The sequence below is a fragment of the Tursiops truncatus genome, chromosome 14 (assembly GCF_011762595.2).
Source record: "Tursiops truncatus isolate mTurTru1 chromosome 14, mTurTru1.mat.Y, whole genome shotgun sequence".
Taxonomy (NCBI): Eukaryota; Metazoa; Chordata; class Mammalia; order Artiodactyla; family Delphinidae; genus Tursiops; species Tursiops truncatus.
Window position 1 is genome coordinate 26,723,044 of NC_047047.1, and position 14,610 is coordinate 26,737,653.

The window sequence follows — 14,610 nt, forward strand, 5'->3', positions numbered from 1 at the left end:
GGGGAGAAGAGCAGTCCTCCAAGAGAGGAGGCTAAGCCCGCATCAAGGTAGTGAGGAGAATGGGTTCCAGGGCAATCATGAAGGCGAGTCTCCAGGACGCACTAGCTGGCTGCACGAACAGTGCGGGGTCACGGAGCTGGAGGCAATAGCTCCCCAGCTTTTCTAGTGGGTGAGTGGGTGGCCCAAGTAAGTGTGGGAGAGGAAAATGGGCAGTTCCACTTTGGACACAGTGAGGATAATCACTAAATGAAAACACAAAAGTGGAGGTCAGGAAAGAGACCAAAGAAGAACAAACATATATTTTTAAAAGTCACTGTTGATGAAAACCACAATGAGATAGTATATCACATCTGTTAGAATGGCTATTATCAAAAAAATAAGAGATAACAAATGCTGGTGAGGAGGTAAGAATGTGCTCCGTTGGTGGGAATGTAAACTGGTGCAGCCACTATGGAAAACAGTGTGGAGGTTCCTCAAAACATTAAAAATAGAACTGCCGTATGATCCAGCAATCCCACTTGTGGGTACATATCTGAAGGAGATGAAATCATGATCTCAAAAAGATATGTGCACCCCCATGTCCATTGCAGCACTATTTACAATAGTGAAGACATGGAAACAATGTACGTGTCCATCGACGGATGAATGGATAAAGAAAATGTGATATATATATCTACATATAATGGAACATACATATAATGGAAAATGTGATATATATATACATATAATGGAATAGCCATAAAAAAGGAAAAAAATCCTGCCATTTGCAACAACATGTATGGACCGTGAAGGCAATGTGCTAAATGAAATACGTCAGACAGAGAAAGACAAAACTGTATGATCTCACTAATATGTGGAATCTAAAAACATCAAACTCATAGAAACAGAGAACAGAATGGTGGTTGCCAGGAGCTGAGGGATGGGGGAATGGAGAGATGCTGGTCAAAGAGTATAAACTTCCAGTTTTATGATGAATAAGTTCTGGGGAGCAAATATGCAGCACAGTGACTGTAGTTAACAACACTGCACTGTATACTTGAAAGTTGCTATGACAGTAGAACTTTAATGTTCTCACTAAAACAACAACAAGAAAAATAAAATGGTAATTATGTGAGGTGAAGGATGTGTTAACTAACTTTATTGTGGTAAACATTTTGCAATACAAATGTATGTCAAATCATCACATTACATAGCTTAAACTTATACAATGTTAAATGTCAATTATATCACAGTAAAGCTGGAAAAAAAGTCACGGTTACAGAAGGGATAACAAAGGCCATTGGAAAAAGACGAGTTATCCCAAGGAGAACATGTGATGTGAAGAGAAAATCTGCTTGGGCCAGTAAAGGTTGTATTCTAGGGCTGGAAAGCTGGGAGTCGGGCTAATCAGAGTAGCCAGAAATTGCATTTTGTAAATGGATCCTTGAAAGCAATTACTACATACTATTGGAACTGTCTGTCTGCTCATGGTCTGGAGTCAACTATCTTTCATTTGTAGTACCTAGTCCAGTGCCTGGAGCATACCCAAATATATGCATTAATAAGTTAGTGAAAACACTTCTCTTAAAGGACACATTGGAAGAAATGCTTCAAGTTAAGAGAGTCAGGTTCTCTCTTCTCCAAATCTTTTCTTATCAGAAACGTTTAAACATCTTTGGTAGAGGTAGGTGATGGGAAAAGATGATGAGTAACACCGAGCTCCAGAGCTCCAAGTCCACCACATGATACACCTGAAGGAGTGCTAGGTGGGGAGCCTGCTGCCGGACTCTAACCCCAGCTCTGGCCCTGACTTGCTGGCAACCTCTCTCTGGGTTACAGTTTCCTAAAAGTTAAAGGTAGACTAGATGACCTTTAAGATCCCATTCAACTCTATGATTCTCACATGGAAGTAGATGGCTTCTTTGAAAGGGGGCCATATCAGAAATAAAATGGAACAGAAGTACTCTAATGAAAATGTGTCAGTTTAAAACCTGTCTCTTCCTAGAAGATGGGTACTTAATCCACCCCTACAACTATACTTATATTTTAAAGCACAGATACCTTTCAGAAGATGCCCTACCTTCTTGCAGGCAAGCTTCATAGTCCCATATAGCAAGGACTCCTCTTGCTGAGGTGAGAGTGTTATTAGCTGCCACACAACGAACACTATGTAATTTCCATTAATTAAATTTTGTGACATTCAGAATGAAGCAATAATTCTCAAAGTTTTTGGACTTTCGACACCTTTATACTCCTAAAAATTGAGGGCAATTTTGGTGAAAGTGGATTTTATCTATTGATACTTACTGTATTAGAAATTAAAACATTTAAAAAGAATTTAAAAAATACTTATTTCACAACCTAAGTGTCCATCAGCAGATGAATGGATAAAGAAGGTGTGGTACGTATATACAGTGGAATACTACTCAGCCATAAAAAGAATGAAATTCTGCCATTTGCAACAACATGGATGGACCTAGAAGGTATTACGCTTAGTGAAACAAGTCAGACAGAGAAAGACAAATACTGTATTACATCACTGACGTGTGGAGTCCAGAAAATAAAACAAATGAATGTATATAACAAAACAGAAACAGACTCACAGATACAGAGAACGAACCCCTGGTTTGTAGTGAGGAGAAGGAAGGAGGGAGGGGCAAAATAGGGGTATAGGAGTAGGAGATACAAACTATGTATAAAATAAACAAGCAACAAGGATACATTGTATAGCACGGGGAAACATAGCCATTATTTTGTAATAATTTTAAATGGAGTATAACCTATAAAAATATTGAATCACTATGTTTTATGCCTGAAACTAATATAATATTGTAAGTCAACTATACTTCAATAAAAAACTTGTTTCTTAATTTATTAAAAAAAATAAGCCTGTTACATGTTAACATATAAAATAAATATACTTTCCAAAACAGAAATAAGAAGAGTGGCATGTTATACATATTTTGCAAATCTCTTTAATGTCTGGTTTAATAGAAGACGGCTGAATTCTTATATTTGCTTCTGTATTAAGTTTGCTGTTATATGTTGTTCTGGTTAAAGTGTACATTTAAAAAAATCCAGTTTACACACATATGTAGTTGGAAAAGAAAAGAGTATTTTAATATTCTTTTCAGATAATTGCCGATTTTCTTTTTTTTTTTGGCTGCTCAGCTTTCGGGATGTAGGATCTTAGTTTCCCGACCAGGGACTGAAACTGTGCCCTCAGCAGTGAAAGGGCCAAGTCTTAACCACTGGACCACCAGGGAATTCCCTGATTTTCTTGATACTATACCAAATCTTGACAAGTGGTAGTTTAAATGTTGACATATTTACTTATATAATATGAAAAATATTACAATTATTTATGTCACTGCTGATATCATCAGAAAAGTCTAAGTACTGGGAGATAGTCAATTTCATAGTGGTAGACATAAGTTTTCTAGAATTCTATTCTTTACTTGAAAGTTCAGATTTTCTCTTTGGCAATAAATACTGTCAGCTGTTTTCCCAGAGAAGTGACAGATTCACTTCCTCATTTTCAAGAAAATATCTGTCATATACCCAATTTGGAATAATTAGTTTATCAGTCATTCTTTCAAGTAAAAGCTATGTTCCATGAAAAAGGCAGCTAGTTCAGCTCACTACACAAACCAAGGCTTTTCCTTGAACCAATCGTCGTATCTTGGTATGCAGCAGAAGTGCTTTATGTGTACTTCCATTACACTGCTGCCATGTGGCTGTGAAGAATAAAATGCCAACTAGACTAGCAGTTTGGTCCACTGTCCCAAATAGTGTTAAGGCATCAGCAGTTTTAGTCCTCCCTTCATTACTTTTGCATCATCTGTATAAATGTCAATAGTTAAAAAGACACATAATATCCTAGTATTATTTTGAAATTTGTTTTGACCTGACAAATCCCCTGAAAGGGTCTCAGCAACTTCCAGAGGCCCATGGACCACACTTTGAGAACCACTTGATTAAAGCATCCCTTTGAAATACCTATAAGGAAATGGTTTACTAAATGGAGAGTAAAAAGATTTCAAGAGCAGAGCAATGTTTTAATTTACCTAAGATAAATTGTTTTCAAGCACTATGCCAACTATAAAACTGTTCTTATTAAAGGAAGTCTCCAATGACCCCCTAAGAGGTAACCAACCATTAACTTAGTTATATGGCAGTCTCATGAGCAATATATGCATATCTCTAATTAATTAATTGCTAATAAATGCAAAGGCACAAAATTTCAAAAGGTAAAAAATTAGTCTTTCTCCAACCTCTGTACCCCAGTCACTCAGTTCCTTGTCCCAAACGCAACAACTATTACAAATTTTTTGGGTATCCTTCCAGAGATAGTCTATGCATATACAAGTATATGCATCTATGTAAGCACAAATACTTTTTTATTAAAGACTACAAATGGTGGCAGTGTACACATGCTTCTGAAACTTGATTTTCTTTTAAGCCTAGTTTACTGTGTTTTGGAGACTATTCCCCTATCTCCCATTGTACTGGATACAATTCCTAGTAAAAGGATTGTCTAGATGTAAGGCCCCAGATATTTACTTTTATTTAAAAATATTTTTTATTTATATTTGTTTCTAACAAACACAAGCCTGATTAAGGCAAGCAAATTAGTGGCGATTCTTTGTCTTTTTTATATATGAGGCATCCATACCATGATCTGCTATTTTTCATTTCTTTTTTAGTGCCATAAGTGAGAAACTATTTTTATAACTAATTTTCTCATAATGTATTGTTTTTTTCTTTTTTAGCTCTCAAAATGTTTTAACTAGAGCATATGCCTTTATTCTGGGGCCAAGCTATAGCTCCTGACCATTTGGTGGCCTGATTTATACTTTTATAGTTACTTATTCTTTTGGCCTTACCATTTAGACCGCTGAATCATTTCCTTCTTTCCAACAGGTCTTTTCTTTTGGGCAGCCAGGAAGCCTAAGCAAAAGAAGAAGAGGTTTTTTTAATGGATTGTATCTTTTTTTTTTTTTTAATTAAGGTATAGTTGATTTACAATATTACATAAGTTTCAGGTGTACAACATAGAGATTCACAATTTTAAAGGTTATACTCCATTTATAGTTATTATAAAATATTAGCTATACTTCCTATGCTGTACAATATGTCCTTGTAGCTTATTTATTTTATCTCTGAATCCCCTACCCCTATCTTGGCCCTCCCCGCTTCCCTCTTCCCACTGGTAACCACTAGTTTGTTCTCAATATCTGTGGGTCTATATCTTTTTGTTATATTTACTGGTTTGTTGTATTTTTTAGATTCCACATATAAGTGATGTAATACAGTATTTGTCTTTCTCTGTCTGATTTATTTCACTAAGCATAACACCCTCCAGGTTAATCCATGCTGCTGCAAGTGGCAAAATTTCATTCTTTTTTATGGCTGAGTAGCAGTGGTGGTGTCACCCATACCAGCCCCTAAAAACTGAAGGACCTGTGACTTGATTTATCTCTCTGTTTCCATACCAGCCCCTGAGAGCTGAAGGACACTTGCCCTGATTTATCTTTGTGTTCGTTTCAAAAGTACCTGGCATTTGGCAGAGATGTTTTGCAGCTGTACTTTGAGAGATACATGCTTTGAGAGATATATAGTGGTGAACTCCCCCAAACCGGTTCTGACTGGACCGTAAGAACAAGCGTGCGCGGATGAAACCTGGAAGTGTCCAAAAGTTACCTTTGCTTCGTTACCATGCTATGATCTCTGCTCAAAGGGGACATTTGTACTCTGCTAGGCACAATCTGTGGCATGTGCAAAGGACCATGGAAGACTGTGCATGTCCTGGCTGCCCCCGGCTGCCCCTGAAAATCTCCACCCCTTTCCTCAAGCCCTAATGACCTATCTGCCTCCTAACCCTTAAAATCCTTTACTCTGCTCCCTTCAGGGAGAAAGTATCTTTAGAACATGAGTTCTCCTTTCTCCATTCCTTGATCAATGAATAAAGTCTATGCTCTGCTATGTCGAACCTGGTCTCATTCAATTGACATCTGTGACTCTAGGCAGAGGACCCATTGAGGGGTCCCCGACACTTAGGGGATCAGTAACAGGGTATTGTGCCTTAATAAGGAAGGGTGTGTTGCTCAAGAACTGTGAGAGGGAGCTGCTGGGACTTTGCGCCCCTACCCTGAGCTGGCAGTGCTGGGTGGTGAGTAATGGCCAAGGCCAAGGCCAGGGTTAGACTATGATGACTATGATAGCAGCCTGAGGCTTCTGAAGACACAACACTGTGGCACAGACTAGACAGTGTGCATTGAAACACTGACCAGTTTACAGGTAAGGCTGTGATGAAATCATTAGGTAGTACTTTATAGTTTTCACAGATGTCACATATTATTTTATTGAGATCTTACATCTAGCATAATTGTTAAGAGAACAGACTCTAGCGCCAGCTCACCAGGGTTCAAATCCCAGTTTAACAGGTGTGTAAATCTTGGGCAAGGTACTTAATCTCTCTTTGGCCCAGTTTTCTCATCTGTGAAACAGGGATATTCATAGTATCACCTCAGAGAGGCTCTGTAAGCATTAAACAAGAACAATGTCTGGGCAAAACATAAGGGCTATATAAGTATTTATTATTATTATTATTGCTACCCTATGAGGAAGGCAAGACTGGAATCAGCCCCAAGCCCCTCAAAACATTATACTTTTGGAATTAACTTGCTCATGGTGACAGAGCTGGTTTTTAAAAACACCATTCTTGGGAATTCCCTGGCGGTACAGTGGTTAGGACGCTGTGCTTTCACTGCTGAGGGCCCAGGTTCAATCCCTGGTCAGGGGACTAAGATTCCACAAGCCACGTGGCGCCCCCAAAACAACAACAAACCCAAACACCATTCTCACTGCACACTCTCACTTTTAAAGTGTAGTGACAGGGCAAGAGTAACTGGGCTTATTTGGATTGTGAAAATGCTGAGAGCTAAATTGGGTAGGTTCTGCTACCTAAGGAGATTTGAGTCTCCACAAGCAAAAGGTCACTTTTTGATCTGTAACTAGCCTGGCACTGAGCAGTGCTGCCTTGCATGAAGCAGACCTTGCCCTCTCTACCAAGTCATAGGAAAGTGAACAGGAAGACTATACCTCTCTTAGGGAGCAGGTGCATGGCGTCCCAGTGGCCCTGCCATTCTCGCACAGTGTTGAACAGTGCCTCCCGTTCACTCTGTAACATGTTCTGCAGCTTCCTCTCCTGGACTACTAACTTCAGGCGCTTTATCCGTTCCCCAGAGCGGGAGATGAAGTCAGGTCTGTGAAGTTGCAGTGATTCCTGAGGAGGAGAAAAAGCCCCCAACCTCACATTAATGATGTAGGCTTTTCTCCAAGGGCCTAGAAAAAACAGTACCTGCCTAACAGGTTTGGAAAGCCTGTTTGTAACTTATAGAAAATATCTAGAGTTGAAGAATTATATAACAACTCCCTGTGCGGGAAAGCTCCAGTAGGAAAATCAGAGGGATCAAAGAAATGCCTTTGGAATAAGCCAAGAACTAAGACTGTGGCAATTACAACTCTCCCCAGTGTTGATGGGATAAAGCTTGGCCCATTGTGCTATTTTTAATTTCCCTTCAAAGAAATACATCATTAAAAAAAAACATTTTCTGGACTTCCTTGGTGGTGCAATGGTTAAGAATCCGCCTGCCAATGCAGGGGACACAGGTTCGATCCCTGGTCCGGGAAGATCCTACAGACCGCGGAGCAACTAAGCCCTTGTGCCACAACTACTGAAGCCCGCGTGCCTAGAGCCTGTGCTCCGCAACAAGAGAAGCCACCGTAATGAGAAGCCTGTGTACAGCAAGAAGAGTAGCCCCCACTCGCCATAACTAGAGGAAGCCCGTGCGCAGCAGTGAAGAACCAATGAGGCCAAAAATAAAATAAATAAATAAATAAAATTTAAAAACAAAACAAAAACATTTTCTTTAGCTCCCCAGGTATTTATAAAGAAGAGAGCCAGTGCCTTTAAAACCCTGTGTTAAGCAGAAACAGGAGTTATGTAAATGCAGGAACAAATATAAGGCTGACGCAAACATCAGGCCTCTACTGCACTCCACGTGCTGGTATGTATCTACAAACCCAATGAGCAGCTACACAACATCCTCCCTTCTAGTGCCTTGCCCCAGATACTGAGGGTGATGCACGATTTATAACGGCTAACAGTAAGGCAGCCTTTGATTAATGAGTGTGAGAACAGATGAACTGTGGAGGTGCTAGAAATGAGGATCAGTTGACTGTACTTCAGAAAGCCAAGTCACAGGTTTAACTCTTTTGTATCTTGCTCCTTCTTCCTCCTTAAACATATGGCTAAAATTAACTCAATGTCATTGTACCTGTAGGGTTGCTCTCACAAATGGCTTCAGTGGATCTCTGCCTGGGCCTGCTAGTGAACTGTGGCTGTCCATGTGCTGTCCTTGCCAGTTCTGTTCCTGTAGTGGCTCCCTCCAAGGTGTGGTGTTGGTTACTGGTGCAAACCAGGAGACACCAGGGCCATGAAACTTGGGCAGGTTTTCCTTCTTAGGACCAGACTTCACATTTTCCACAGGAACAAACCATGAAACTCCTATAGGAATTATTTTTAAGAAAAAAAGAAGATTTTTCACTTTTTTCATCAGAGACGTGCATAATATAGGCTCTCAGGGACTCAGCTGTCAGCGGCCACCAGGAGGCCCTGGAGTCTGCTTAACTGCAGGTGTGACTCAGGAACTGTAGTGTTGGATGCAGTCAGCCCTCTGTATCCATGTACACGGGATCCTTGGATTCAGGGGGCAGTACTATGCCATCTTATATAAAGGACTTGAGCATCCATGGATTCTGGTATCCATGAACAAATTGGTTCTGTATCCAGAACCAATCCCCTGCAGATACGGAGGGATGACTGTACTTTGAAAATTTGCCAAGGTGGTGCTGGGGAAAAGATAGGGTCAACATTAAATCATTTAGAAACAAAGAATCTTAGCTTTGCAAAAGACTTGAAATTCACTAGTTTTTCTACTAAGAAAGCAGAATTAGAAACTGACCTTCCCAGCAGCTCTGCTTATTCTTCCTTAACTTTCTGTCCCCAGGATAACTGGTAAGGAGCCTTTTCTCTTCTATCTTTTCTTCTGACCAAGAAGTCACATCACTGTCCTCTTCTACTCTAGCCTCGCTAGAACTTGGAGTTGGGAAAGTCATTCCAACATCTCGAGTGTGTTTTCTGACACCATTCACAATCTCCAACGTACCTAAGGGGAAAGATCACAGCTATCTCTGGGAAGAGCCTTGGGACTTGGTTGGCAGGTATATTCAAGTCAGTAAATGAAAACTGAAAAAAACAACTAATCATTTATTTTCTATTCTGCAAAGAAAAGGAATTGAGAAGATCTATAATTTTCATATCTAAATCTGGTAAAATAGGGAATTCCTGGCGGTCCTGTGGTCAGGACTCCACACTTCCACTTCAGGGGGCACAGGTTCAATCCCTGGTTGGGGAACTAAGATCTCACGTGCCGCACAGTGTGGCAAAATAAATAAAATAAATAAATAAATAAATAAATCTGGTAAAATATTCAAAACAATCATTGAGACATATTTTTAACAAGTATCGTTATGTAAAAATATTTGTTGAAGATAGTGCTCTGAATGAATGCAAAAGACAATGCAAGCAGAGTTGAAAGGCGATATAAACTGTTTTGGAATCATATTATTGTACTTACTACATCAAGCCTCTTCAAAGTTTTATTGTAATTTCGGTATGTGAGATTTTATATTTCCTTATTTTTTAGAACAAGTTAGAGTTGTATTTTCTCTTATTGTCATCAGAAAGTATCCTAACTATGATAAGTAACATACATGTTTTTCTTATTATGATACCTGAATAAGGAAGGGTAGTTTCACTATTACCATTGGAGTTGGATTTTTTTATTCCACTTCAGTAAATGAAAAAAATTTAAGCCTTCAAAATCGCAGGCTACTGCTTCCTCTTGGGTGGGGTGAAGGCGTATGAGGGAAAGAGAAGAGAGGGAAGACGAGGGTAGAGATAGAGAGATGGAGGGTGTGTGTGTCTGTGACAGAGAGAGAGAGGGAGAGAGGGTTTTCATTTGTCAGTTTAGATATTAGAGGGAAAGAACTACTAATATGGATTCAATGGGAAAAGGATTTCAGTTCTGGTCCCAAGTGAGAGGGACAGTAAGTGCTTATAGTCCTACTGGCAGTTACCCAGGTAAGGAAGAGGTTAACAGATGTAAAGACATGACTCGAAGGGAAAAATAATCAAGGGGCAAGTTTATTTCTGTGTTATAAAGTCAAAAGATATAGGAAGTCATAAAGTGAAAAGCCTCCTTCCCACTCTTCTTCTCCATTCATTAAGTTTTTAACCCTGTGATTCCAGAGAATTTTTTGCACACATTCAAGCAATTCTCTTCCTTCCTTTATTTTTTGAATACATGTAGTAGCATGCTATACACTATTTTGTACCTTGCTTTTTCTTTTTAACTATATATCTTGGAGATCTTGACGTATTAGTAGCAAGAGCTTCCTCATCCCATGTAGGACTTCATTATATGGATATACAATAATTTATTTAACAATTTGGCTACTGGTGGACATCTAAGTTGATTTTACTTTTTTGCTTATAATAAACAATACTCCAGTGGTTAATTCTGTACACTTGCCATTTTACACATATGCAGTGTATATTTATAGGCTAAACTTCTAAAGTAAAAGTGCTGGGTCAAAGTAATTTTGATAGAAACTGCCAAATAGGGGTTGTACTCCCAACTTATATTCCTACTAGAATGTACCTATTTCCTTGCAGGCTTGCCCACAAACTTACTATCAAACTTAGATTTTTGTCAATCTGATAGGTGACAAATGGCATTTGAGTACAGTTTTAATCTTCATTTCTTTTTTGTGAGTGAGGTTGAGTATCTTACCATAGTTTTAAGTGCTACCTGTATTTCAATGGAAATGTTTAAATTAATTTACCTGCTTGTATGCCCTTATTTAACATATGTACATTTTGCTTGTTGCAAAGGGTAGAGCTCGAGCTCCAGAAACTGCTGGTAGAAGACGAAACAGAGTCAGAAGAAATATGGTCTGTCACCTGGAAAAACAAGAGATCCTGTCATCATTACCTGTAGTCAATGGCACAGTTACCCAAGGGATAAGAAAATACTATCACCAAGAGCCCTTTCTAATTCAGTTCAAACTGTTTGAGATGAGGTTGCCAGGAAGCTTGTGTCGATGTGAACATGCTACTACACACTTCTGGATGGGGAGGGGGATGCTGCTGCAGTTGGATACAGGCCTGAGCTGTTTTAAGAAGGCAGGAGAGACTGGCTATGCTCCCAGGACTTGAAAAAACTCTGAAGAGGATGCAAGAGAAAGATTAGCCTGGTGTGCCTTCAGAGTGAAATTCTGAGTTGACACCAGCATAAAATTTTGATGAGAGATAAAGAAGGCAGGGGATAACTAAAGAGAGTGAGTGATGAACTGCAGAGAGTGCTTTCCAGTAAGATCTGACTTAGAAACTTAAAGGGTAAATGCCAAAGACCTGAGAGGCGCCATGAGAAGTCCTGAGTGAGTGGAATATTGTAAAAAGCACTTAAAGATTCAGCCCAAAAGGTTGTTTTTAGCAAGTAGAGCAATAAAGGGAGTTGATGGTGGAATGTTAGTGGATGACAAAAAGATTACCAAAATATAGTCGAACAAATATGATATAAAATAGTATTTCTTAAACTTGTTCATCAGAACAATTTCCTGAGGGAGGGTCCTAACCCAGAACAATGAATTGGAGTTTCTAGGTGAGGGCTCTGGGCATCTATATTTTGAATAAATGTCAGATGCCTGTCTACTTAAACACATTTGGTAGAGTAAATTGAAGCCCAAGTCAGGAAAGGAAACAGAATATCTGCTTCCCTGAACTAGATAAACTATATTTCAGGGTCTTCAGGGAATTTGCAACAGATCCTGGAGGAGACGGGGCTGGCTATGTTAGCTGTCTGGGGACAGGAAATACTTTAATTTTCAAAAAGATAAGCATTGCAAACTGCGGGGTTTAATAATGATGACCTGTAAAATTCTAGCATGGATCACAAATTTGATAATTTGCAAGCATTTAGAGGTTAAAGAAAAGATGAGAAAATTTTAGCCAAGGTTCATTAAGGCTGGCAGAATAAGCCCTGCCGGGTTAGCCTTGTTTTTCCTAGTCGACATGGTCACAACTAGATTTGAATAAAACAACAAAATTTCTCATTATGTACTTGAGGGCAAGATGGAGTTATAGGGGTTGAAGGATAAGTTGGTGGAACCAGCTTTCCCATATAATGCACATCTGGGAGGGCCGAAAGTGCTGTCAAGATCCCAAATAATAACAGGCATGATAGGCCAAATCAAACAAGGGATAATTGTCAGGCCCTACACATCAGGTAGAAGGAATAGCAGCAACTCTGAGGCAGTAGAAAAAGCTCTGAGTCGGGTGTCCAAAGACCTAAACCAGTCTCAGATCTTCCCTTTACTAGCTGTCTCTACTTGAGCAAGCCATAATCTCTGTGCCAGTTTCCCCATCTAGAAAAGGGAACACCTAAATTTCTGAAATTATAGAAGTGTTACAAAGAACAAATGATTTAGATTAAAAAATGTAAAAAGCTACTAATATAAAACTATGAGACTATGATGATATTAAATCAATATGTATTGAAAGGGTGGTGAGGAAGATCTGACTGGCAATCCACTATAATTTTTCTGCAGCTGTTTTTTTTAAAAAAAGAGAGAGAACACTTTATGCACTAAAATGGACTTTCAATATAGACTGTCAAGTACAAAAAACAAAGTTTGCTGCCATTTTTGTGAAAAGGGAAGAAAACATATGCAGTTACTTGCTTTTTATGTATAAAATATCTGTGAAAGAACAGAACCCAGATTGGAAAGGAAGAAGTAAAACTTTTTATTTGCAGATGACATGATGCTATCAGTAGAAAATACTAAGGAATCCCCAAAGTATTAGAACTAATAATAAGTTTAGCCAGATTGCAGAATAAAAGATCAACAAGATAAAAAAATCAGTTGTATTTCTATATTCTAGCAACGTGCAATCTGAAAATAAAATTAAGCAAAGAAAATCAGGGAATAAATTTATCAACATAAGTGCAAGGCTTGCACACCAAAAACTATATAACATTGGTGGGAGAAATTAAAGGTTTAAATAAATTGTGAGACATTACACATACGTAATTTAAAAATGGACAACAGATTTGAATAGACATTTCACCAAAGAAGATATAACAGTGGCCAATAAACATATGAAAAGATGTTCAACATTATCAGTCATTAGGGAAATACAAATTAAAATCACAATGAGATACTACTTCACACCCACTAGGATGGCTATAATAAGAAAGATGGGCAGTACTAAGTGTTGACAAGGAAGTGGAGAAACTGGAAACTTCACAAACTGCTGCTGAGAATGTAAAATGGTACAGATACTTTGGAAAACACTTTGGCATTTTCTTAAAAGCTAAACATAAACTTACCATATGACCCAGCAATTCCAGTCCTACGTATATATGCAAAAGAAATGAAAATATATGTCCACACAAAAACTTTTACAAAAATGTTCATAGCAGCATGATTCACATTATCCAGAAAAAAAAAATCAAACAATCCAAATGTCCAACAACTGGCAACTGGATAAACAAAATGTGGTAGAGCCATACAATGGAATACTAACCAGTAATAAAAAGGGGTACTGATACATACTATATAACAAGGATGAATCTTGAAAACATCATGCTAAGAAGCTAGATGCAGAAGACTAGATATTATATAATTCTTTTTACATGAAACGTGCAGAAAAGGAAAAAGGCAGATTGGAGGTTGTCTGGGGCTGGGAATGTGGATTGATTGCAAACAGGTATAAGGGACTTTACTGGGTGACAGAAGTGTTCTAAAACTGGATTGTGGTGATGATTGCACAGCTCTGTAAATTTACCAAAAAGAATTGAATTGTATACTTAAAATGGATGTACTTTATGGTATGTAAATTATACTTCGATAAAGTGTTTTAAAAATCTCTGTAAAGATTTGCAAGAACAAGTAACACTGAGTAGCTCTGGAAAGGAAAGATGGGTGCCTGGGAACGGGAGAGGGAAGACACTTTATCAAACACTCTTTTATATATTTTTAATTTTGTACCATGTATTATAGTTTAAGAAATGAGAACAAACAAAACAAAAACTTATAAGGAAGAGTGTGGCAATAAAGGTTTAATGGTTTTGGTGAGTTCAGTAGGGGTAAAACATATGTTAGGCCATAGAAATATTCTAGCTTACAGAAAGGAAGATGATAAATTCTCTGTCACCACCTGAAGTACAACATGCTTAGTTCAAAGGGACATGCTTAAAAACAGGATGCCAACAAATAGACCCAGAAGCTGTCAACTTAGGAAAGGGGAGTAGAAAGGATGACCTGTGAGAAATGGTTCAAAGAGTGAAGACCTGAGGGAAAATACTTCAGGGAAGGAAGTGGGGACCTGAGAGGTAGAAGATTAGATCTCTTTTCTGTGCCTTCAGAGAGCAGAACTGGAAGCAGAGCCAGGAAATCTAGTACAGGCAGATTTTAGATCTTCTGAAGTTTTAAAACCTT

The 14,610-nt window shown here is 38.6% G+C and overlaps 1 protein-coding gene across 15 annotated transcripts in view; it reads right to left on the bottom strand.

The window, feature by feature from the left end:
• Positions 1–14,610, bottom strand: part of ALMS1 (ALMS1 centrosome and basal body associated protein) — a 260,107-nt gene that overhangs the window by 33,642 nt on the left and 211,855 nt on the right. For 6 of the 15 annotated variants that reach the window (XM_073791246.1, XM_073791240.1, XM_073791242.1 and 3 more), the window contains 6 exons: positions 10,954–11,071; positions 9,009–9,212; positions 8,322–8,551; positions 7,084–7,267; positions 5,536–5,661; positions 4,866–4,929 (listed from right to left, as the gene is read on the bottom strand). In XM_073791246.1, coding sequence (XP_073647347.1) covers positions 4,866–4,929; positions 5,536–5,661; positions 7,084–7,267; positions 8,322–8,551; positions 9,009–9,212; positions 10,954–11,071 — 926 coding nt within the window. Of the gene's footprint in view, positions 1–4,865; positions 4,930–5,535; positions 5,662–7,083; positions 7,268–8,321; positions 8,552–9,008; positions 9,213–10,953; positions 11,072–14,610 lie in introns of those variants that run through there. The other 9 variants (XM_073791243.1, XM_033838239.2, XM_033838236.2 and 6 more) reach the window with 7 other exon arrangements.